The sequence below is a fragment of the Lepidochelys kempii genome, chromosome 2, assembly GCF_965140265.1.
Source record: "Lepidochelys kempii isolate rLepKem1 chromosome 2, rLepKem1.hap2, whole genome shotgun sequence".
NCBI classification, from domain to species: Eukaryota; Metazoa; Chordata; order Testudines; family Cheloniidae; genus Lepidochelys; species Lepidochelys kempii.
In genome coordinates, this window is record NC_133257.1 from 38,846,705 (window position 1) to 38,872,711 (window position 26,007).

At 39.6% G+C, this 26,007-nt stretch overlaps 1 protein-coding gene across 2 annotated transcripts; it reads left to right on the plus strand.

Annotated features, from left to right (window-relative positions):
* On the plus strand, positions 1-24,315 carry PABPC1 (poly(A) binding protein cytoplasmic 1). Of its 2 annotated transcripts, none has more exons than XM_073330430.1 (15): positions 1-630; positions 6,829-7,022; positions 7,120-7,235; positions 9,089-9,219; positions 11,716-11,810; positions 13,857-13,994; positions 14,086-14,181; positions 15,182-15,454; positions 15,768-15,858; positions 16,283-16,393; positions 17,897-18,051; positions 19,308-19,392; positions 20,140-20,270; positions 20,406-20,501; positions 23,878-24,315. In XM_073330430.1, the coding sequence occupies exons 1-14, from the start codon at positions 438-440 to the stop codon at positions 20,496-20,498; spliced, it is 1,902 nt and encodes a 633-aa protein (XP_073186531.1). In that variant the 5' UTR covers positions 1-437; the 3' UTR covers positions 20,499-20,501; positions 23,878-24,315. The 2 variants fall into 2 exon arrangements, with proteins under 2 accessions (XP_073186531.1, XP_073186530.1); XM_073330429.1 differs by having other exon boundaries at positions 2-630; positions 9,089-9,228.
* Positions 24,316-26,007: the final 1,692 nt, after the last annotated feature.

Consider the following 26,007-nt stretch of genomic DNA (forward strand, 5'->3'; position numbering starts at 1 on the left):
CTTGTCCCCCGGCCGCTGTCGGTGCTGTGTGCGCAGTGCGTGTGCTCCGGCCCCCCGGACACGCCGGCCCGGCCCCGCCGCACCATTTATTACTAAAAATACTAAAAAAAAAAAAATAAAAAAAAATCCAAAAACCCTGAAAAACCCATAAAAATCCCCCCCCCCGAAACCGGCCGGTTTGATATAAAATAACCCGGTGAAGCGAAGCCCCGGACCCGGCACAGCCGAGAGGAGACACCGAGCGACCCCCGCCTAGACCAGGAGCAGCCGAGACCTCCGCCAGGGCCGGCCCTGAGCGAGCCGGGCCCTCCCCGCCGAGAATCCGCCTCCCGGAGCCGTTAAGTTTCGAATCTTCCACTCGCCCCTCACGGAACCCGGGGCCGCCGCGGCCTCCTCGCGCCAGTGTGACCCCTTCCCCTGCTGGAGACGGCGGCAGGATGAACCCCAGCGCCCCCAGCTACCCCATGGCTTCCCTGTACGTGGGGGACCTGCACCCCGACGTCACCGAGGCCATGCTCTACGAGAAGTTCAGCCCCGCCGGGCCCATCCTCTCCATCCGCGTCTGCCGGGACATGATCACCCGCAGGTCTCTGGGCTACGCCTATGTCAACTTCCAGCAACCCGCCGACGGTGAGCACCTGTGGGGGGCAGTGGGGCAGACCCACACCCTGAGACGGGAGGGTCGGAACCGGGGAGAGTGCTCCCTCCCCCCAGCCGCAGCGTTCCTCACCCCTGCGAGGGCTCAGTCTGCCTACCCCACCCCCTTGGGTGGTTGGTGCTCCCTTTGCACAGCTGTGAAGCCCCTCTCCGGTCTCCTCTTTTCCCGGTATTTTCCCAGCTGGAATTTGGGGGGGGGCGGGGGGTGTTGGGACACGAGCAAAACTTGGCGCGGTGCTTGCGGAAGTTTGTGCGTTGGAGCCCCTGCTGCTGCTCGGTGACATGCGGCCTGGGGCTGTGTCTGCGCCTCGTGGCGTGGGGGAGGCGCTTGCTCGGGAACCGAAAGCAATTGCGAGCCCATCAAACTCGAGAGACGGGCCTCGCCTCCCAAAGGCCTCCTGGCTCCGGGAAGAGCGTTCGGTAGCTCGCCGAGTTGTAACCGCCGGCCCAGCCGGCTCTGCTCAAAGCTAGTTTCAACCTCACTGCAGCGACTCCCTGGTTTCCCTGGGCTCGTGAAAGTATCGGTGGTCACCAGGAAGGGTGTGTCCAGGTAATTCTTCCGAGGTTAACACGCTGCGCACACGGAGGGAATTAAAGCCTGTTCGAAGGAAATGCCACAGTAATTAGCACCTTCGCTGTTGCCCTAGGAATTTCTGGGCGTGTAGGCATGATGTGGTGAAGTGGTAAGAGGTGGAAGTGTCAAGCCATTGTGAAATAACCTAGTAGTCAGATATGAAGTCACATACAGTCCATGGAAATGGATAGGTGTAAAAAAAAAATAGTTAAGCATTATATAGCAGGTTTGTGGAGCAAAATGTAGGGTTTTACTTTTGAAATAATGTGTTGAATATCTACAATCTGTTTGTGTCATCTAACAGGTTTGCTTTTGGTACTTAATTTGTCTACAGTAAATTCCTCAATGTGTACTGTTGAGTTGTAAAAGCTTGCATTACAATGTTGGTACAGCTATAAGTTAGGTTAAAGCAAAGCAAGACAAATTATTTTTATGCAGTTCACAAATGATCTGTGAAGAGAGCTTCAAGGTGAACCTTGGCATACAAGGCCTTCCTTTGGAATTATAGTTTGTAGACTCTATCTGACCAATTTGAAATGGAATGACTCGTCTGATTATGAAATGTCATTATCTCAGATGGCTTTGAGTAAAACACAATTTGACAAATATCAAAATGCGTATTTTTAGAAATGTTAAAAAAACCACTTGGTTTCCCAACTGTTCAGGCATGTGGATTAACTGGTGTTTGAAATTAATTTTCCTATGTACTGGTATATGCTATGGCCAGATTCCTGGGTCAGATTTGCTGGCATCTATATGTATTAACTGTCTATATTTACAGGATGGTAGATATGGTCTCTTCAGCCTATTTAACAATTCTCTCACACTTTAGAGAGCTTTTAATTTTATTTGATGAATACTTCAAAATGAGAGGATTTAAATGCTTATTTTATCAATTAAATTTTTCTGGTTTTAAATTGACAAAGGCCTACAATCATTACCCTTGTGTTGTGATCCAGACATCTCTCACAAGGAAAAAGGGTGGGGTTGGGACTGAACCAGTCAGTACTTTGATGTGGTAACTTCATGGCATGTGTAAATGCTTTAGGAAGTTGTAGGTAATTCAACATATGCCACTCTTCTTTCTGATTTTGTATTGAAACATGCCCTTGTATATTACAAGGGTTAATCTTATCACTTTAGTCACTCAATTGAATAGGTAATTTCATTGTGCTTTATGCCTAAATTTTATCTGCAGTTTCAATTGGATAAGATGAACTTTGAATTATCTGCCTTTTCTCAATCTAGGCTTAATTTTTATCTATACTTTAACATAGCTTTTATTTTTGTTAACTATTAGTAATTAGTTAAGAGGTCTTTGAAATTCTTGTTTCACATATAATCCAGGACTCTCAAAGCTCTTTTCAAACACTAATTATGTCTGATGACATCCTTGTGAGGTGTGCAAGTATTTCTACTTCATTCTGTGGTTTATCTGATGAGAATGAATCAGTGTCAATCAGGGCTAGAACACAGGTATATTGTCTAATCCCTGTATACTAGAGATCATTATGGGCAAATAAACAGCAGCTTTTTTCAGAAGATTTCTAGATTAAATAATGTTCGCAGCATTTTGCTTAGTGTACTAAAATATATTTCTGTATATGTGTAGCAGAACCATTCCTGTTTTTATAGGATATATTCCATGCAGAGTCTATATAAAGTGATAAAGTGCAGTCACTTCTGAAGCGGACTGTCTGGTTCCCAACTAAAATGGGAACTAGTGACTCATTCAATAGATGCTTAAGCAGAATCAGCAAAAGTATAACATGGGTAAACTCAGTAGGTGTGGCCATTTTGTACTAAGTTAATTATTTAATCTATTTGTCTCTTACAAACTAATGCACAGTCCTTTATGGAAAAGAAGCTAAAATATATTAGATGCAGTCAGTTTTATTAGTTATAACTTTACAGGTGTGGGAAAAGGCCAGTGACTGACTCTGATATCTAGTTTGAGGTTAAAGCATATTCAGCTCTCATTTTATGCTAAGTGACTAGAGCTTTACAGATGGAAAAGGAATTTAAACTTTTTCTCTGTACAAAGGTTATTGTTTAAGAATTGCTGTGAATTCAATGTTCAGGAAAGGTGCCAAATTGGCAGTCATAGAAGCTGATGACATCATCTGTTTATCCAGACCAGGTATATCATGGGCAACAGCTGTTCAGACTTTTTGCGCTGGCCTTGTCTACATGGGAAGGTTGCGCCAATCTTAAAATATGGTCACTAACTTACTATAGTTAATGTTTGTAAAAGGGTAGTCTGGACTTGCCCTAAAACAAATGTTTAGGGAATGTGTCCTGGAACAACACTAACCTTTACAAACAAAGTGTATGCACAAGTGCATAAGTATTACTGGAAACAAATAATGAACTCATTTTTGGCCCCTCTTCTAAGACTGCCAACAATGATTCTAATGATCTCCAGTTGTGGTACCAGAGAGAATTTTACTGAATCCTCCAATTAATTTCACTTGGCCACCAACTGGTTTGATGGTAACAACTTCTGATTTTTATTAGCCTCAGATGAGACTCCATTTCTCACTACTAATAACCCAAATTGTCCATTCTCCCCAACTCCATGTTCATAATTAAATTTGTGTGTACATTGTATTAGCTTATTCAGTGGAAGAATAAACTTCCATTTTGTACAGTTTTAATTTTTATCCAGTTTAACAATTTTAATGAAGTGTTTTATGCAACCTGATATTTTCTCCAGAGCAAATACTAGTCTCATTTTATTCTTCCACTTTATAACTAATACTGTTATATGTGAATATAGGGATATGTCGTCTGTTTGGCTGAGAGTTTAACTGGAACCAATTTTCCATCAATTTCTTTCAAGTAGTAGACCCCATCAGTAGTATGTACCTACTTACTTTCTGCAGAGAAAATAATCTTTCAACACAAACAGATCTCTAGATTTATGTGAAAATCTGAAAATTAGGTAGAAGTAACAGAGGCATGTGCATTATCAAAAAAAGGCAGTGATCAGGATATAAAGATTTTCTTTGGGCTAGGATATGCACCTGTTTGGATAGCAATGAGATGGCAATTCAAAAATGCATAAAATATTAGTAATTTAGGCAGCATTCATCTTGTTAGAAATAATTTTTAAGTAGATTTTGAAATAGAAATTGGCAATAAATTCTACAACTCATGTTTGACCCTTCCACTTAGAAAAAATGGTTAAATGACATGACTATTTTTAAAAGAACGACTTACTAATACAGTACAGTATTTTGATTTTCCATTAACATTTTCCTACTATATCACTAAAATTATTCAAAGTTTCCTTTTGTTGTGAAAAGGACAGGCTCTAACCATTTTGCTTATAATTTGTCAATTTTGTTCTTTTCATAGAAGTCATGTTATCTTTTTGGATGACTACAACAGTAAAGAATGCTTTGTAAAAAGAATGGTGCTTAAGGGCTCATAGGCTAAAAGGGATAATTCCATAGAGTTGATATGTTTTTCTTTTGAAAGTGAACAACATTTTAGTCCTGATAATTACAGCTTTTTATTTGTATCAAAGGTTTTTCTGATTTGGTTGCTGCTTACCTACATCGCATCGCTTTCTCTGAATGCAGGTAGCAGTTCAACAGGCTATATAGTACTATTGGTTGAGACTTCACGCATCTACTGGGGCTCTGTTTTAAACTCCCCCTCCAGACTTATATGAAAGAGATTAACTCTGAAAGAAGCTAGTCCAGGAGACCATAAATATGTCCACCATAATTTAGTACCATCACTACTTCTTGCTTAAATAACTTTTCTCACTCTTTTCATATGTGCCTGCGATTTTTAGTCATGTTACTGCTAGGAATTAGCATCCCATGGACACGGAGGATTACTTTTAAAAGATGGAAATGTCAAATACAGTGACATCAGAAATCCTACTCTTCCTTCCAAAGAAATTGGCTGTGGACCTCTACTGGATAAGCTACTCCATGGGAGTGGTTAAAAACTAACTTACATTATTTCATGTTATATGTAGTGTTGTAGCTGTGTTGGTCCCAAGATATTAGACCAGAGGTGGCCAACCTGTGGCACCGGAGCCACATGCAGCTCTTCAGAAGTTAATATGCAGCTCCTTGTATAGGCACCGACTCCAGGGCTGGACCTACAGGCACCAACTTTCTAATGTGCCGGGGGTGCTCACTGCTCAACCCCTGCCTCTGCCCCCACTCCACCCCATCCCTGAGCCTTCTATGCTCTTGCTCCTCTCCTGGAGGCTTGCCAAGAAACAGCTGATCAGGAGGTGCAGGGAGGGATGGGGAGGTGCTGCTGGTGCGTGGGAGGCGCTGCAGGGGGAAGAGCTGATTGGGGGCTGATGACGTATTATTGTGGCTCTTTGGCAATGTACATTGGTAAATTTTGGCTCCTTCTCAGGCTCAGGTTGGCCACCCCTGTATTAGACAGACAAGGTGGGTGGGTAGTATCTTGTTTGGATCAACTTCTGTTGGTGTGTGAGACAAGCTCTTGCATTTACACAGAGTTGTTCAGGTCTGGGAGATGTAGTACATTTGTGTAAACTATAAGCTTGAAAGCTTGTCTGTCTCCTAGCAGAAGTTGGTCCAGTGAAAGATATTATGTACCCACCTTCTCTTCATTATTTCATATTGCTGTTTTAATATTTAATACTTTATACATCTTGCAGATTTTCTAAAAAAAAATTGCTTTATCTGTAGAAACAGTTTGTATATGAAAAGTACGGCAAAGCGTTTCCTTAAATCCCTTGTTTAGAAGTACAAATAGCATTTCTGTGCTAATGAGTTAAATGCTTGTCACATGCATTGTTCACTCTGTTCACGTCTTTCTTTGAATATTTGAAAACAGTATAAACTTGGTTAAACTAATATGTCCTAGCCTTACTTTTTCATCCTTTTCGCTCTTGGATCCCTCTTCTACGCATCACACCATCTTAGTAAACATGTTGCTCTAAGGGTTGTATTGGACTTATTCAGGAACTAGGCTTAGGTCAGGTCAGGTCTACACAAAAATTGCTGGTAATGTTAGAGGTACAATTTTTTGCAACTTTTTATACCAATAAGAACCCATATGTAGATGTAGTTGTATCAGCATAAAAGTGCTTTTGCTGTTGTAACTTATTTCATGCAGAACTGATATCAGTTATATTGGCAAAAGCGCTTTTTTGGTGTAAGCTATATCTGCACTAGGAGGGTTTGCTGGTGTAAGTATACCAGCAAACTTTTTCTAGGGTGGAAAGAGTTGCCACCAATTGATACATTGTGATCCTTGCTCTTCCATACTGTATCTTGAGCACAGGGTGTCCACAGTGATCACAGCTCTTGTTAACCCAGGAATAGAGAAAAACCTACCAATTGGCAATCCAATCTATATATTTTTCTTTGGTAGAATGGAGTTAATTATGTCTAATGTTCATTCAATATCCGTACGTAGTGTTTTGTTCAGAGATTTAAGTTATTTTGGTCATTGAGATGGGAGTATGAAAGTCATTATCAAAACACCTCTAATGGCTACAAGTTAACCAAGAATTAATGAACTTCAAGTGGGGTTAGTGTGTTGATAAAGATAAATGGTTTAGTACTTCTCACTAACTTTAGTGTCTCTTTCAGCTGAACGAGCTTTGGATACCATGAACTTTGACGTCATTAAAGGCAAGCCAGTGCGCATCATGTGGTCTCAGCGTGATCCATCTCTGCGCAAAAGTGGTGTCGGAAACATCTTCATCAAGAACTTAGACAAATCAATTGATAATAAAGCTTTGTATGATACATTTTCTGCTTTTGGAAACATCCTCTCCTGTAAGGTAAGTGGAAAGTAATAAATGTGCCCAGTGATTTGATATTAGAAGCTACAAAACTATACTGGGGCTGTTTGACAAGTTGAAATTTTTTCTTTAATAGGTAGTATGTGATGAAAATGGGTCTAAGGGCTATGGATTTGTACATTTTGAGACACAGGAAGCAGCGGAAAGAGCTATTGAAAAAATGAACGGTATGCTGCTTAATGACCGCAAAGTGTAAGTACATAAATATATATTCTGGGGCTCTCAACAGACTGTAATTCAACCTAAAGTAGATTACTTCCTGAATTTTATCTAGAAAAGGCAGATTTTTCTAAATATGTTGCTAATTTTGAAATCTAGTGCAGTTGCTCCGTAAAAATATTGATTACATATGCTGAAGGTAAGAGGAATGTGAATAAAAATTGACATTTTAAAGTCTTTAAAGCGCAATTTGTGGTGTTAAAATAATGTTGCAGCTAATGTGTTTACAGCTGAATGTCATACAGTTGGAAACTGGGACCTGTTACTGGTCTTCAAGCCAGAATAAAATCCTTTTAATCAGGCTAGAATAAAATTGAATCCATCAAGTATTCAAAACAATACTTATTTCCCACTGCAGGTGTTATCAAAAACTGTGACATGAAAGCTCTTGTTTGACCTTTGGATTCCTGTTTCCTAGTCTAATGGAGGTTTGAATGTGTTACACAAAAGATTTTTAGGACATAGTAATGATCCCTGTTCCAAACCACGGTACTGCTAAAACTTAGCATGTGCGACACAAGCATGGCTTTGTAACAGTCTTTTGGAGGGCAGACTAAGGATGGTAGTGGCTTGGTAAAATGGGAATAATAGAAAATCAGCATTCTTTTTTTCCTGTTATCTTCATTTATACATAGAGAAGTAGTAGTGAGGCAGCAGCCAGGGAGAGTCCATATCTTAGAGGTATGAGGCCCTGCTCTGTAAAAGGTTACTATGGGAGGTTCTTCCAAGTAGTTTTATACCATGATTTTAGCTGAATTGAGGCACTTTATAGGTGGTGGTTGTTTTGTAACTAGCCCAATAGTTCCAGCAAGTTAATCACTGAAAAAGCCTGTAGTTTAAATAACTAAACATGATTTAGTGTACCATGAAAGTTACATTTGCTTCAGGCTTCTATTTAGATCATAGAGTAGTAGGACTGAAAGGGACCTCGAGAAGTCATCTAGCCCAGTCCCCTGAAGAACATTTTAAAGTAGATTAACTATTTTCCTGACTATCAAAATCTGCAGAGTACCAGGCATCATCAACATTAAAGTCCAAATGTAGCTACAAACCAAGTCAAGGCAATGTTAACTTTAGACTGCTGAGCCATATTGATTGGGATGTGGGTTTGCAAGTGGGGTAATTTTAAAATATAATTGGAGAGACGAGAAGACTGGTGCAAAAATTGAGTCGTTCATGTAGGTGTAGCATTTGTGATTGTACTGAAGTGGTTCTGTGGGCCAACAAAGGCTGTGCTAAAAGCACATTCCTCCCCTGGTGATAGGAACTGACCTCACTGTTATCAATCAGCTTTTGGCATTGGCCAATTCAAGAGCAAGCCAGATCCATACCTCCTTACTAGTAAGGAGGAACACTATGATATGAGGCTTCTGTAGGTAAGAGGAAAGTTGGGGGTTTAGTGAGAGTCCCTTGCCTAAAAGTCAGATGGGCAATAGAAACAATATTTGAAGGTTACAAAAAACTTTAGTGTAGCAAAAACCACTATGCTAGAGTTTCTCCGTTGTCTGATTACTGATGCTGAAAAGTAAGCTTTACACTAATGAAAATTAGTCCTATCAAGTCTTTGGTAAGATTGCTATCGCAATTACTATGATAAAAAGTATTTAAATGGTAAATAGTAGTCTAATTGTCTCTTGTAAAGTGGTATCTTAAGTATTTTATCTGTTGGGGATTTCATATCGTTATATTGATCAATACCACATTTAAGAAATAATCCATGGTTGAATATTTGTCTAGCCATGTGCTGATGTATGTAGTCTAGGAAAGACCTTGGACCTGGATAGATTCATTTTAACCCTATAGTCACCTTGGTTTCCTGTAACTAGATTTGTTGGAAGGTTTAAATCCCGTAAAGAACGAGAAGCAGAACTTGGAGCTAGAGCAAAGGAGTTCACCAATGTTTACATCAAGAATTTTGGAGAAGACATGGATGATGAAAGACTTAAGGAACTCTTTGGCAAGTTTGGTAATGTCTTAATTTTCCACATTGTTATATAACAACAAATAGACAAGCTTCAGTTTGCTTGTTAAAACCTTTTTAACATTAGGGTTCAGGCCATTGTGTAGAGACAATTAAAATGCATGCATGCTGAACAGTTAGTTGTCAGTTCAGCATTCAGATCGAAAGAAGTGATTGACTAATACCCACTAAAGAACTTCAATTGTCCAGAGTAGCACACACGAAAACCTGGCCATCAGAAATGTCCTCATCCAGTTAAAAACAGGGGGGCATTACATTTGAATAATACATATAAATTGTTCTGAGGATCTTGGAGTTACAAATGAAATGAGGAAGTGAGTGTTTTAGGTTTGGTATGGCCATTGAGTAGTGGATCTTTGAAAGACGTGTAAATGAATGATGCCTTTGTTACATCTCCATTGCCATGCGGGTACACCTGTGCATTCTTCCCTCTGTTGAAGGTCTTCTGCTGTTTCACGCAGTTGTTTGCTTGGTTTCTGAATTAAGGATGGAAATATAGAAAATTAAGCTATTGACAATATCCGTGTCAAGAGGTTTAAATTTAATCTTGCATAACAATTTTGTTTAATGCCTGAAGTCTCTATTGGTGTGGTCATTCATGGCCTAAAGAAAAGGAGTACTTGTGGCACCTTAGAGACTAACCAATTTATTTGAGCATAAGCTTTCGTGAGTTACAGCTCACTTCATCAGATGTAGCTGTAGCTCACGAAAGCTTATGCTCAAATAAATTGGTTAGTCTCTAAGGTGCCACAAGTACTCCTTTTCTTTTTGCGAATACAGACTAACACGGCTGTTGTTCTGAAACCTGTCATTCATGGCCTAGTAATTCATACTATGACACATCACTATTGAACTTAGTGACGTTAAAATCTTTGTAAATGGTTTTTTCAAACATGTTAATACCACCTGCCAAGCCATCTTCTAGTTACTGACATGGGTGGTGATATAGGACATTTAGCAAATTATATGGAGGAAATAGTTTAGTGTACAAAACTTGAAATTCTCGTTCTGATTTATTTGGGTCATTATGTACTGTTTTAATTCCAGATGTGTCATGATCTTGCTTGTGTTTAAAAAAGGATTTCATAATTCATATGCATGCTTGATGACTAATGTCCTTTTAAAGTTAGTATATGGTGCCCACTGTGTCATTTGTGAAAGGGTGGAGTGAAGTAAATTCCAGGCTCTGGAAATGCTCTAGTGGGCATAGACTCTCTTGCTTGCAAAAATGGGCAGATGTCTTTTGACCTATCCCCTCCAACCTGTTTTTGTAAGGCTTATAAATTGGCTAAATTTGGCTGGATTTTCATGGGGTTAGCAAAAGGCATGTTGTTGGCCGGCCACTCCTGTGCCAAATTCAAGTCCTGCTTCAAAGCATGGGGGGGGGGGGGGGGCACTACCACTTTTCAATGAAAAGTTCACCGTAAATTTTTAGTATGGGCTAAACAATGTATTTTTCCCCTAACCTTGTTCTCTGAAATGACTGGACTGTTTCAGCTGGAATTTTCTGGAAAAATTGTGCCTGAGGCAGACACCAAGGGTGGAAACTTTCAGCCCAAATTGTTGATTTGGCAAAATTATAAGGAAATTAAAACAGTTTTATAATGAGAAGTATTGAGCGAACTTAATAGGTGGGGCTACCAGCCCTGCCTGTGCATTTGTACAAAGGAAATAAACCCTATTGAAATCTGTCATAAAATTTCAGGGTAATGTCAGTTAAGGTAAACTCATCAAGGAAAGCCCCATTTGTTTATGCAGAATCTTGCTGTCAACTTCAGTGAAAAACACCAAGTGCCTAATGTTAAACTCCTAAATACAAGTGACTTATTTCTCAAAGGTGCTGAGCATCAGTAGGCATATGTAGGATTTGTGGATGCTCAGTATTTGTGAAAATCAGTTATTTTCTGTTTAAATACCAAAATGTAGATTTAGGAGCCTAACTTGAGGCAACTGTGACAGAACGTTTGGCCAAAGGTCTTAAGTAAACATGGCTCTTATAGAAAGTGCTTCTAGGGGCTGAGGATGGCAGCACGCTTGGGGCATTCTTCAGGAAAGGAATCTACTGTTCACTTAGCAACTGGAAAATGTCGGGACCAATAGACATTCTGTATGGCATTAGTGATAACACACGCCTTAGTTAGACACTGACTAATATAAACTAGATTGTAATCTCTTCAAGACAGGGAGTGTGTCCTTTTGTACTATAAAGCAGCTAGAAAACTTGTGAACGTTGTAAAACTTTATTTAAAAAAGGGGTGGGGGGTGTTTGGAAAATGGATTTTTCTGGAAAACCCACATCTTCAAGTGGTATGTAAGATCTCATAACATCATATGGTATTGTGAATGGAACAGATTAGTAATTCTGTAGTTTTCTTAAGATGTAACATCTTGCAGGTAATACTGAGATTTAACCACCAAACAGATGAGTATATAGAATGTACATGTAATACAAATATTGCATACTTTTTTCAGGCCCTGCCTTAAGTGTGAAAGTTATGACCGATGAGAGTGGAAAATCCAAAGGCTTTGGCTTTGTTAGCTTTGAAAGACATGAAGATGCCCAGAAAGTAAGTTTACACAGGATTTTTTTTTTAGATGCATCATTCTGGGAGACTAGTAATTTTGAGTCTTGAATACAAACTTCTTTTTTTGCATCCTGTAGATCCTTCCAAATTTTTTATTTGATTTTTATAAAATGATGTGAGGAAACAGGAGAGAAATCTATTTTGGATGATATAGTGGGTTTTTTTATTTGATTCACATTGAGCAGGCTAAGTTTGCTGCCTCCCCAGAAATATTCCTGTCTAGAAATGATATAATGGCCTTTAAATTATTTAACATTTATATTGTAATAGTGCCTTCAGATCTCAGTGGGGTTTGGGTCTCGTTGTGCTAGGCACTGTGAAAACAGTAAGTAACCCCTGCTCCAAAGAGCTTATGATCTGAAAGACAGGATACAACAGGTGGCTGTGAGAAGTGGGCAGGGAGAGTGCATTGTTTTTCAAAAATTACTAAGACTAGAAACTTTACACAACAACTGTTGCCTGTACGTATTCAGCCATATCTACTTGCTTTAGTAACAGCATATGGTTTGCGCTGCTTTTTATTTCTTTTTGCATTGCAGAGCCAACACAGCTATGACAACTGACCTGAGGACTTTATTCCATCTTGTATACATGGACAGTCCTTTAAGCTATAGTTACTTACACCTTTGCAAAACATACTGGAAAAAATAGGACATAATTTGGCCTATATAATCTTTATTACTATTGATTTGCACGACCGAAAGAATGCTGTTTTGAGCGTAGGCTAATGTTACAGGGCTGGGAGTTAGAAAGAGCATCTTAGTTTCCCTCAATTGTCACCAGCACAAATGTGCACACAACAGATTAGAATAAATCCCACCTTATAAATATATAAGTAACATTTAGGTTTGCACATTTTCTTAGTCTGAGTGTAGTTAAGCTCTCTTGTGTTGTATATATGTATTACATCCTTATGGAAAATGGTTCACTTTAGTAACTGTAATGCATTTGCACAATGGTAGAGAAGTGATTCTGGTATATGGGTAAATACACATTAAAAAATAGCTTTAAAATTAATAGACATAGACCTGTACTAAAGCTTTCACAGTGAAGGAGATATACTGTAAATTCAAAATCTTAGTATTTTGTCCAGTATTGCCTCTGCTAGAGTGCCCTTACCAATTTAGAATTGACATTCAATATTGTCCTATTTTGAAAATGTGTGAAAGATGCAGGAGGAAAAAAAGAGAAATTGAGTATATGGATGGCACTGTCAAATGCACAAAGTGAACAAAATTTGGGAAAAATTTTTCTTAAATCTTTAAGTGACGGTAATTTTACATGTTCAACAATTGTGGGTAAAATTCAGGTGTATGATTTTTGAGCTGATGGCCCTTTAACCCTCTTCTCTTTGCATATGATTCAGAGTATGCCTATACTAGAAATGGTATAGGGGCACAAGTGCACCGCTGTAGTTGTAGATACTTGACCCACCTCTCTGAGAGGTTGTGGCTAGGTTGACTGAAGAATTCTTCCATCAGCCTAATGGTGTCTACACCATGGGGGTGGGTTGGCTTAACTATGTCACACAGGGCGTGAAATTTTTCGCAGCCCAGAGTGGTGTAGTTAGGTCGACTTAACTTTAATGTAGACTAGCCCTGAGTTAAACGTGGCTATGAACATGGTGTGGGTTTTTGATATGTATTCTCTATGGGACTTGGTTTTCAGAAAAAAATCTTAGAGGATATCTTTAATATTCTTTTCAGTGCATTTAACTGTACAATTGATGAATGTTTACTTCTGTCTCCTTCTAATTTTTCTTTTGTCCATATACTGGACAGAAAATATACTTGTACATATCATCTTACACTTAAATGCAGTATGATCCAAGAGGTTCTAGAGATGGCTTTGTTTCAATTAACCATATTTTACATCTGTTTGTTGAGGCAGTAGCTGGGGAAAATATTTAGTTTTTATTGTCGGAAATTTTATATAACTTGTGCACTTAAACTGCATTAGTCAGTGGCTGAAAAAAATGTTAGGTTTAATATACCATGAGCATTGGTAACCCTTTGTTTATTTATGAAGGCTGTGGATGAGATGAATGGAAAGGAGCTCAATGGAAAGCAAATTTATGTTGGCCGGGCTCAGAAAAAAGTGGAAAGACAAACAGAGCTCAAGCGCAAATTCGAACAAATGAAGCAGGATAGGATCACCAGATACCAGGTTACACTTTTAAATTGAATGAACAAGTTTATTTTATTACTAATCTTTAGCAATTCTGTCTTTTCTAAAGAGGGTCGTTTTATTTTTTTAGGGTGTAAACCTTTACGTGAAAAATCTTGATGATGGGATTGATGATGAGCGTCTACGAAAAGAATTCTCCCCATTTGGTACAATCACTAGTGCAAAGGTAAAGTTAGCATTTTAGACTTCATTTGTGTTTTGCAGTGTCTTGTGTGAAAGGAGGAATGTGATGGTTTGTCACCGAAGAAGTGAGTGGCATTCAACTTTTTCTCAACTCCTTTCAACTGGCAAAAATAAGATGTGGAGATATGATATAACCACCCCTACATCCAACCATCATTAAATTTGAGTACTGATTCTTACTAAAAACTTAACTCATACAGTTTTTAAAGGTGTATTCGTGTTGTATTTTTGGATGCAGTGATACGTAACAGTTTTTAAAATGCATGCATTATAGACTGTCTGTGGTACCTTATTACTCCTTTTTGTGCATCACATTCATTGTCATGAACCACTGCATGAGTATTTATTTCTCTCATTTTTTCACAGATCTTTAACAATAAAAACTCAGACCAATCAACCATAGAAAAACTCCAGAAATCTCAATCCATATCTGGGATGGGTGGATGCTGACATTATTAACAAAAAATCAAACATTTTTTCAATGCAATGGTTCGTTCATACTGTTCCTCACTAATAGGCCTGAAGGTGACTAGTGTTGCTAGAGGATAGACTTGTATCTGATAAACCAGCTGTGAAAGAAAACAATAAAAATCATCATGTGCCATTCACGGTCCTGGCACAGGAGCTGTTGCAGGTCCATTGTATACAGAGCAACTGATCAAAAGGGATTTTTAAATACATATATTCCTCTGTTCAAAACTGGAACAGATTATTTGATTTTTAGACAACTGTAGGTTAGATCAAAAATTTGAGATGTGGCTTGTTGAATCCAATCCAGTTGTCTGGGAATTTTTTCCCTACCAGAAGGCAGCATTGACAGTGGGTATATTATGTCTCAAAACTAAGCAGTATACGTCATATACTGTCCACTTGCAGAAAGTGTAAAATATAATTCAGAAACCTGGAATTCAATTCTTACCTGTACCAAATCGTACATCCTGCTCCAGGCTGGTTTTAAAAAACTACCTCGTTTTTATTGGCAGGTCATGATGGAAGGTGGCCGCAGCAAAGGATTTGGGTTTGTATGCTTTTCTTCACCAGAAGAAGCAACCAAAGCTGTCACAGAAATGAATGGTAGAATTGTGGCCACTAAACCATTATATGTAGCTCTAGCCCAACGCAAAGAAGAGCGCCAGGCTCACCTCACCAACCAATATATGCAAAGAATGGCAAGTGTGAGAGCAGTACCTAATCCTGTAATCAACCCCTACCAACCAGCACCTCCTTCAGGTTACTTCATGGCAGCTCTCCCACCGGTATGTATAGAAATAATTAATTTCATATTCTATACCATTGATAGAATCAGTTTAGATTTAGCAGTAAAATTATGACTTAATAAAACATCTGTAATGTTAACCAAAATCACTAGCTTTATGAATTTAAGTACTGAAGAACCTATGAAAATGTCTAAACTTCTGGATGGAATAATACATTATATTCTATAAATCAGGATTTTTTTAGATATTTGAAATAGGAAAGTTTATAGAAGAAGGTACTTAGAAATGGCTGTGTGGTGGGTGGAACAGGTACATCAAAATTAATAAACACGTCATTTTATTTCTTTGACAGACTCAGAACCGTGCTGCATATTATCCAACTAGCCAACTTGCTCAACTCAGACCAAGTCCTCGCTGGACTGCTCAGGGTGCTAGACCTCATCGTAAGTAGTCTCCTTAACTTTCTAAATAAAGGGGCATTCATGGAACACTTACTGTCTAGCGAAGGTTAAGTATGTGGCACTAAAATACAAATGTTTGATGGTCATTACATGTAATTGGTAGAAAGGTAATATGCCAGTTCTGGCTCCTGTTTGCAGATGTTTGCCAGGAAACCTAATTTAAGGTTAACTTTTTAAAATAATTTTTATAATAAACCACCTAGGTTTTATTTAGCAGCTGTATCACAAATTGTCATTGGGTTGAATTCCAGCCCCCCCAAAAACTAGACTGCTGACTTTTCCCTTTCTACACTTGTCTGTAATATTGTTATGCCATGTGAGGATGGCAAAGGAAAAAAAATTAGTCTTCGTCACCATTCAGTATTGTTACATGATGCAACTTAAACACTCATTGTTTTAAATGCAGCATTCCAGAACATGCCTGGTGCTATCCGCCCAGCAGCTCCCAGACCACCATTTAGTACCATGAGACCAGCTTCTTCACAGGTTCCACGAGTCATGTCAACACAACGTGTTGGTGAGTTTCAGGTTTAAAAGTTGCATGTTCCTACATCAGGCTGCACCAATATCCACCTTTCTTTAGGTATGTAACTCATTTGTGGCCACACTACAGAGATTCTGTTAATGCTGAATAATATTTCATATACCTTTTTGAAGCTCAATAGTGCAGAGGAGGCACCACTTCGCTCTGTTATTTTACCTGCCCTAGCTGACTTTGGGTTTCTGACCTCCTCCTAATGGCCAGCTAACATGTTAGCCCCGTGTGTATAAGGGAGGTTGAGGAGGCTCCTACTCCCCAACGCATCATCCATTTCTCTTCTGCTTATGGCTATATGGCTATTTCATACTTCTCAGTATTTCCCTTGCATGTTAGATTGCTGTCGTCCTACTCCCTCGCTGTGATTTCTCTACCACCTACCCCTCTCCCAGTATCAAACCCTCTTCCTGCTTACGAATGTGCCCTGTCAAGACTGCATATTTGAGGCTGACCTAGTGTCTCTAGGAGAGGCTGCTTGTTTAATCCTTCTCACTCTTAACCTGCATTTTCCAGTTCTTTTGCAACTATGAGAAAATGTTGCTCAATATATAGATCAACGTAACCCACTAGATTAATAGTATTAACTAGGAGTTCTCAACTTTTTCATACTGTGGGCCACATGTTAATGATATTGCGTAGGTGGCTTCCCCCTCCCATTTGTATCTGTACCATTCCTGTGGTAACTACAGCAGTGGATTATGTGGAAGAATAATATTGAGATAGTATTTATTTTTAGCTCTTAACATTGTTGCAGATGGGAACAAGGAGTGCCAGTATCACATGACAGTACTGGGGGGAGGGATAGTTTAGTGGTTTGAGGATTGGCCTGCTAAACCCAGGGTTGTGAGTTCAATCCTTGAGGGGGCCATTTATGGATCTGGGGCAAACATTGGGGACTGGTCCTGCTTTGAGCAGGGGGTTGGACTAGATGACCTCCTGAGATCCCTTCCAACTCTGATATCCTATGATTCTGCTGTCTAGAGATCAGCAGTAAGTGGTACAGACCAGGTTCTGGGGACCACTGTTACATAAAGAAAAGCACATTCAGAATGTATTAATCTGCTATATCTCAGTAACTCATCTAATCGTTTAAAGTAATTTTTAGGGTAATTTAATTGGCAAAATGTTTTAAATTTTTAAGAGACTCGCCCTTAATTATGACTGGGGTAGAATGAAATTCAAGTAAACCTGTTTAATCAAAAGCAGATGTTCTCTCCATGGTGCTTTTTTTATAGTGTTTAAAAAAAAAAAAAAAGCAAGTAATTAGCAAAATAATGAGAAACGAAACATGCTTTTGGTTCTGAGCCCACAGGTTGACCATTGGTGTTTTTATTTAGTAACATTGCTGTAATCAAATATAATACAATACTAAAATTAGATACTCATTATAGTCCTAACACTGTGTCCATTCATTGACTTGTACAAAATGTAAGCTTAATGAAAGCTGAATTATTAACACATAAATCATGTTAATCTTCACAGCTAATACATCAACACAGACAATGGGTCCGCGTCCTGCAGCAGCTGCTGCTGCGGCCACTCCTGCTGTACGCACAGTTCCACAGTACAAGTATGCTGCAGGTGTTCGTAATCCTCAACAACATCTTAACACACAGCCACAGGTTGCTATGCAGCAGGTATGTAGTCTTGGTTTTGGTAGCCAACTGATGTCTTTGCTGAGGAAACTTTCCTTTTGCCTAATCTGTATCATAACTGCAAAGCGTCTGCCTTCACCACTGAGATCATTGAAGCCACAGAGTCTGATGTTTAAGCAGGGGCAGGCAAACTTTTTGGCCTGAGGGCCGCACCAGGTTTCTGAAATTGTATGGAGGGCCAGTTAGGGGAGGCTATGCCTCCCCAAACAGCCAGGCAAGGCATGGCCTGGCCCTTGCCCCCTATCCAACCCCCCTGCTTCTTGCCCCCTGAGACTCCTGCCCCATCCGCCCCGGGATCCCTGACTACACCCACCCACCCGAACTCCCCTACCCCCTTACCTTGATGCCTGGAGCACGGGTGGTTGGTGGTGTGGCTACGCCATGACGGACAGCCACGCAGCACAGAGCACCGGGTCAGGCCGCACTCTGCAGCTGTGCTGCCCCAGGAGCTCACTGCTCCGTCACCCAGAGCATTGCGCAGGCAGTGCAGTGAGCTGAGGCTGCATGTGGAGGGGGAACAGCAGGGTAGGGGCCGGGAGCTAGCCTCCCAGGCCAGGAGTTCAGGGGTCGGACTGGATGTTCCCGTGGGCTGTAGTTTGTCACCTCTGTGTTAATGGCTTTATTTTTCACAAATCTAAAATATATTGGGAACAAAGCTTATTTTCTATTGTTATATTATATATTTTTGAGTTTTCTCATTTATGTGGTTGACATTTTGTGTGTGTTTCTGCATTAGTTTTCCCCCCATTGCACCAAAATTCAAATACCAAATTGTGGCACCAAGTTTGTAAGCCTGGAGTTTAAAATAAATCTGAAGCATTCTTAAGGAGGACATGACCCTGTTCTACTTGTTTTGTACTACCGAAGTGCTCGATGATACATTCTGCGCTTGAGCTTTGCTTAATATATAAATTATACTCAGCAAGGGATTGAGTCAGCATTAGTGTGCCTTGCAGTATCAGTCATCTTTTACCAGCCTCTTGATGAAAATTACTCAATCATAATTTTTTCTAATATTTGACAAATATGCAGGCATGGTTGTTACATTGAAGATTCCCTGTTCTGTTCATTCCCTCTGAAGCACCTGGCATTGGCCACTGTCAGAAGACAGGATACCGAGCTAGATGGACCATTGGTCTCACTCAGTATGGCCATTCTTATGTTCTGAGTTGTGGAGGTATAAAATATGTTTCAATGTTCCAGAATTTAACTTTAAAATACGTTTTATTAACTTGCAGCCAGCTGTCCATGTGCAAGGTCAGGAACCCTTGACTGCTTCCATGTTGGCTTCTGCCCCTCCACAAGAACAAAAGCAGATGTTAGGTATGTACATTTGATCCTACTAGCCAATTGTAATAGAGATTAAATAGTTTTCAGTCTTTTTAAAATATGTGCTTCTAATCAGTTGTAAAGGAGTATTTTGAATGTTACTGTTGTAGGATACATGGTTGAGTTTTTAAGATGAAAGTACTTGCCCCTTTTCACATTGTAGGATTTGACATCTGACTAACACTGCTCAGTCTGTCCTCAGCAGATGTAGAATGGAGAGATCTGCTCCCTGGAGAAATTTTAGTATGTCATTTAACATGAATGAAATATCAGACCACTTTAGGTTAGGATTAGGCAGTTGATATATTTTCTATTCCAATAAACCAGTATTTTGTTTACCTAATGCAAAAGCCTTAACTAGGTGAGAGCATGGAATGCATATTAGTGGGGTCGATACTGCTATAATTTAGGCTTTTAATGGATACTACTTTTGTGCAACAGTTAACCTCTGAGTCTGATTGCTTTGCATAGTCTCCGTTGCTGATTACTTTAAAGGCTCCTTTAATCTTGTTTTTTTGACTGATACTTTAGTTTTATACAGTCATATTCAGGAGTTTATTTTTAGCATTCAAATGAGTAGGACATAATACTTATCCTTTTAATAATTTTGAGGAATTTAGGTACAAGTCCATAGATTGCTTAACAGATTTTAGTGCCTATGTTTAGCGTTGTTAAAGGCTAAATTAATTTTTAATGAAATCGATCACTGTAGCTGACTGTAGTGTCTTAATGTTTTTCTAGGTGAACGGCTGTTTCCCCTTATTCAAGCTATGCACCCTACTCTGGCGGGTAAAATCACCGGTATGTTGTTGGAGATTGACAACTCTGAACTCCTTCATATGCTTGAGTCTCCTGAGTCTCTTCGTTCGAAGGTAGATAGACTATTAGCATCTAAGCCCTCCTTTTGATGTTACATGTGTATTTTGTGTAATTTAGCTGCTTCACTATCTTAAATGTACTGAAATTAAGTAAAGCATTATTTTGTAACAATTGTTTTATCCTATTAGGTTGATGAAGCTGTAGCTGTACTACAAGCCCACCAAGCTAAAGAGGCTGCTCAGAAAGCAGTTAACAATCCCACTGGGGTTCCAAGTGTTTAATATGTAAGCTTTCCTACAGAATACATTCTTAATTTTTCTCAACTGATCAGGGTGTTCTACTGGCATTTTATTGTATGTATAGTTAGTCAGGAATGTTTTAATATGACCTGCAGTAGCTAAAGTTTCTGTACTCCTAGAAATAAGTGTCTAGTTATAAGCCACTGTTAAATAGACTATCATTAGACAGATCTGGCCATAATAATTTGGAAAGAAGGGAATAAACTAAAGCTACATTTTTAAATAAAGTTGACCTATTTACTAGAGCTATTAGGATACAGGACTTCACTAAAGCTTGTCCCTAATCTGGTACCTTATAAACGTGAGACTGCTTAGAGATGGCCTTTTTATTCCTCAAACAAGAGGTATGTGCAGCTATGTGAAGGTTAAATTTTATCAACTACTCATATACTTTATAAATCAAACTTTCAGAATAAAAAAAATCATAGAATATCAGGGTTGGAATGGACCTCAGGAGGTCTAGTCCAACCCCCATATTAATACCTGAACATAAATGCAGCTGCAAGATTCTATTGTAAAGTCTTCAATAAGGGGACGGGGGGTGGGGACAGAAGGGGGACTAGAATTGGAACTGTAAAAGGAATATGCATAATTAGCAATACAGAAGATACTGTTCATAATTGAAATGTAAATGTCCTCAGAAATACAGTTCATTGAGGAATGCATCATAAATTAGAAATTCGGAGGAAGTCACAACCTCTGACCAATATAAATTGCCATCCATATAATTCAAGCAGCAGCTTGAGAATTTTGGGGGAGGTTTGATGAGAATTATCTTTAGGATACACAAACTTGATGGATTTGTTTTACAAATCCATTTGTGGGATTTATTTGTCGGTGTTCTTTCCTACACGTCCCTTTTTTCAGTAGATATGGAGCTCAGCTATTTATGCTATAGTTTGTGCATAATTGAACACTTCACCTGACCCCACCCCACAGAATGCCTGGGAATGCCTGCCGGGGGGGAGGGTAATGGGCATGGGGGAGCACACGGGGTTACCTGCCACTGGGTTTCCCCCCTCCACTCTCCTCCCCCCCCCCCCTTTCTGCAAGCGCAGAGCTGCCCAGCTGAAGGAGGGTTGTGTCTCGGATCAGCTGACTCTTTAGCTGAACACAGCCTCCTGGGTTTAGTGCCAGCCTTCCTGTTTTCTGTTCAACAGTGAGTGCCCATGGTGGGGCTGGGGAGAAGAGACAGTGGGGAAGGAAGAGGAGGTGGAAGAGGACAGGGGGAGGGGAATGTGGGAGTGAGAGGATGGGGAGGGGAATGAGATGAGGAAGAAAAAAGGGGTAGGGGAATCAGGAGCCCAGCATGCAGCATCCCCTTGGCAACAGCTAATGCTTCCCTGTTAAGCAGGTCCATCGAACCCTCATCCTGACAAGCCCTACCCCCCTACATCTGGAACCTCCCGCTGAGCCCCAACCAGCTGCACCTGGACCCCCACCCCATCAAGCCCCAGCACCCAGACACCTCCCCCTCCAAGCCTCATCTCCCCACACTTGGACACAACACACCTAGAACACCTCCTGCTGAGCCCCAACCACCTTCACCTGGATCTCCTGCAGAGTTCCTATTGCCCCTGCACCTGGAATCCCCCAATGAGAATCTGTGCATCCAGATCTCCCACTGAGCTGCCGACACACAGATTGCCCCACACAGAAACCTCTCACCTCACACTTGGATCGTGCTGGAATAGTTTTTATAGTAGGGATTCTAAGAGCTATTGAACCAAACTGTAAACTCTATATATAATGGAAATCATTTCAAGCCTGGAGCACCCTTAGTTCCAGTACCTATGCATCTGGTGCAGAGAGGCAGGGCCCTGGGGTGTCCCTGTACTGGGGGAAGTGGGGGCTTCAGAGTGATCTCCTACCTCAGTGTAGCCAGTGGCCTGTGCTCCACATTGCCATGCTGGAACCACATCTATTTATTGACAATTTTCAGAATTTTAAAATATTGTGCACATAACTTTTTGGTGCAGAATTCCCTCAGCAGTGACCATTGTCCAACTAGCTGTGTATATAGAATTCACTCTACAGGGTTTTCTTTACATGCTGGTTAATTTAATTTTTATATTGCCATTAAAAATTGTCCTCCCCATGGGGTTGCTAAGTTTTATGTCTCTATTTTACAGATGAGAAACTGGGGCAGAAATGTTAAATAACTTGGTCAAGTCCAGAAAAGGAACAGAATTGCAGAGTCATGATTACAATGTATGAGGTCCATCGTTCAGTCCAGTGTTTAGTCCAGTTAAACCACATTACCTGTCTTTATATATATTGGGATAGTCCATAGCAGACCGCAGGCCAAATCTGGACCGCTAACGCTTTTTATTTACATATAATTATTATTGCTTTTTATTATTTTCTGTGGTGTCTGGACCTTGACTACACCTTGACCAAGAAATTTAGACCTTGACAAAAAAAATAGACTACCCCTGATATAAGTTAACATTTTTGAACGATCTTCACCAGAAATGGCTAGGGACATGCTTTTAAAAAATGAAAGTTTAAATTCTACATCTAGGTCCCTAAAATGGGGGTTAGATTGATTCTCTCTCTCCTCACTTCCCCATCTAAATGGCCAATTGTTGTCATCATTAGTTTGTGCCTAGATGAACAGGGGAAAATGTGTGCACACTACTTGAGAAGAAAATATGCTTTCAATTCTAATTTTGGCCCAAACTCATTATGTAGCATCTGAAGAAAATGGATTATTTTGGTAGTGTTCTCCAGGAAATGTGCTCATATTTAACGTAGGTTGTCTTGGAGCTCTACTTGGGTACCTGGTGCCTCTTCTCCACTATTAAAGGGGAATCAGATTTGATGTCCAGCAAATTACCATCCATTAAACATTAGTATTACTTTCAAAGATCATTCACTACTACTATCGCAATACTACTTACCAGCATATGTGCTTGCCCATACTGTGATATTGTTTTTTGGGCTCCATGACATATTACTACTTGGCATTGGAAATAGTTACTAAATTAAGTGTTATCCAGTGCTGTAATTAAGTGTCTGGTAATAGTTGTCCCAGAATGAGGCAGTATAGTCCAGTGCTTAGAGTGGGGAGGACTTTAATTAAAACTATTTATTTGTACTATAACCCCCTGGACCATGGCCCCATTGTGCTAAGCGCTGTACAAGGATAGGAGATCTAGTTTCAGTTCTCATTAACTAGTTGTGACCTTTGGAAGAGGCACAACTTCTCTGTTCCTGTTTCCACATCTGTACACAAAGTTGTAATGTTTGTGAAGGTCTTTTTAGATCATTATATAGAAGATACTATGAAAGTACAGAATATTGATGCGAGTTACTAATTTTTCACATTAACAACTGCTAATATTATTCTTATTTACAGAAAGATCCGGGACTTCAAACTAGAACTTCGCTTCACCGAAGAAAAAAATCTAAACATGGAAAAATGATTAAATATTGAGAAAAACATTGCAAAATATAAAATAAATAAAAAAAGGAAAGGAAACTTTGAAGCTTATGTACAGAGCAAATGCCAGGGCTAGCAAAACTAATGCTGGTCCTAGATTTACCTATTGATTTAAAACAAAAAAAAAATAGTAAAATAAAAAATACAAATTAATGTTTTATAAACCCGGGGGAAAAGAATTTTCAGCACAGTACAGAAATTTAAAGCATTCCTTTCTTTAATTTTGTAATTCTTTACTGTGGAAAAGCTCAGAATATCACCACTGTTTTAGTTAACAGTGAGAATTGATAGCTGAGCAAAGAAACGTAATTTGGATTATAAAATTCTTGCTTTAATAAAAATTCCTTAAACATGGTTTTATTAATACTCTTTCCTTTCTCCTGTCATGTTGGTATGCCTCAAACTACATTGGTGTCATTCTAGAGTCGGAGTTGGAATCCCACTCACTATAATACCTGTATGCAGATTCCAGATCAGATTAACCTACATTTAGCCACCTGTTGCTAATATTATAAACTCAAGTACTAAAACAAGTGAACTGAACAGCTGGGTCCACCCATTTTAGTTTTCAGTTCTTAGTATCATGCATTTTCTGTGTCTTCCTGAACATATTTAACTATTTATAAATAAGATTTTGAATTGTTCATGTTTTAGGGTGGTCTAAAGGACGTAATTCAATGTATAGGACTGTTGAAATTGGATCTCACTCCCTTGTGCAGTAAGGAGAACTGTACCAACTCTTCCCATTTTGTGGAAGGAAACATGATCTCCATGCACCCTTTTGGCTGGTTTTAAGAAGGCTGATTTACTCTGAAGGAGTTTCATCCACCATAGCTGAAGCAAGAATTTGAGTGTGGGCTGGTCTAAAGGGAGATTCTCACAAAAAGATACCCCCAGGGATGTGGAAGAATTAATGGGGATTCTGTAATTGACACCTGCAAGTTTCCTCTGCCAATAAAGGATATTATGTAACTTACACTTAAATTATCTTAAAGTAATGCAGGTTTTTTTAATGCGTTTAATTCAGTCAGTGGACCTGGTGATGTAAGAAACTGAAGTGGTCCGAGCCTAATTGTCCCCAATTACTGAACAATTTATTCACAAGCATATTTCTAGGGTAGTTCACAGCATTGGCACTAATACTTTATATGCAGGAGCAATGGAAATTTGCAGTGAAACAGAATAATCTATTCATAACTTCCCCATTCATAAGATGTGATTTCTAGCTTTTTTTGTGTGAGATGTGTGCAGGGGTGGTGGTTTTGGCAGGTAGATGATGGATGGCCTGAACTCCTACTTCCCCTCTCAGAAACACTTGGTAGAAACCAGCAATCCCACTGCCCCAAGATGAAATTATAAAGCACAGTTCTCTGGCAGAGTGGGGATCCTGTGGCAAATTTTAAAAAAGTTGTCCATAATCTGTTTGAACCTGTTTCTCCATGTAAAGTTAGCTTCTTGGTTCTTTCCCGCTGTTTAGAAGATGACCTAAAACTAGGCATTTCACAGTACCTGTTCCCTCTATTTGGTCTCTAAAATAAGTTTCTCAATTTAAAATTGAGATCTAGGGAAAATAATGTGGAATGACACAAAAATCAGCCTGCAAGTATTCACTGAGGGTAGAACAGGAACCTCTGCTCATCTTCCTTGTAAGACGAGAGGGATGTTGAATGAAGTTGAAAGGTGGCAAATTCAAAAGTGAAGAAAGAAGGAGATGCTTTAAAACAATGCACAAGCAGCTCCTGGAACTCATTGCCAAAGAACACCCTTGTGGCCAGTAGCTTAATAAGGTCAAAAAAGTTCAATGTAAAACAGGAATATCTGGAATTGCAATAAATATTAAAACAGGAAATTTGAAAGGATAAAAACCCTCTGAAAGTAAGCTATCTAATTGCTGGTGTTAAGAAACTCCTTAGAGACAGGTTATCCCAGAGCTGCCTATTAGGAAGTTTCTTACTCTCCTCTGAAGAACACTCACAAAGGCCCTGCTGAGTAGGGACTTGTGGGCTATGTCTACACTTTGAACTTAAGATGGTGTTCCCCCCTCAT

What these genes read in the sequence shown, in the direction of transcription:
- PABPC1 (XM_073330429.1), top strand. Translation starts at nt 438, where the DNA reads ATGAACCCCAGCGCCCCCAGCTACCCCATGGCTTCCCTGTACGTGGGG. An exon ending in CTTCCAGCAACCCGCCGACG is followed by an intron (nt 631 to 6,828) that starts GTGAGCACCTGT and finishes TGTCTCTTTCAG; the next exon opens with CTGAACGAGCTTTGGATACC. An exon ending in CATGTCAACACAACGTGTTG is followed by an intron (nt 16,394 to 17,896) that starts GTGAGTTTCAGG and finishes TAATCTTCACAG; the next exon opens with CTAATACATCAACACAGACA.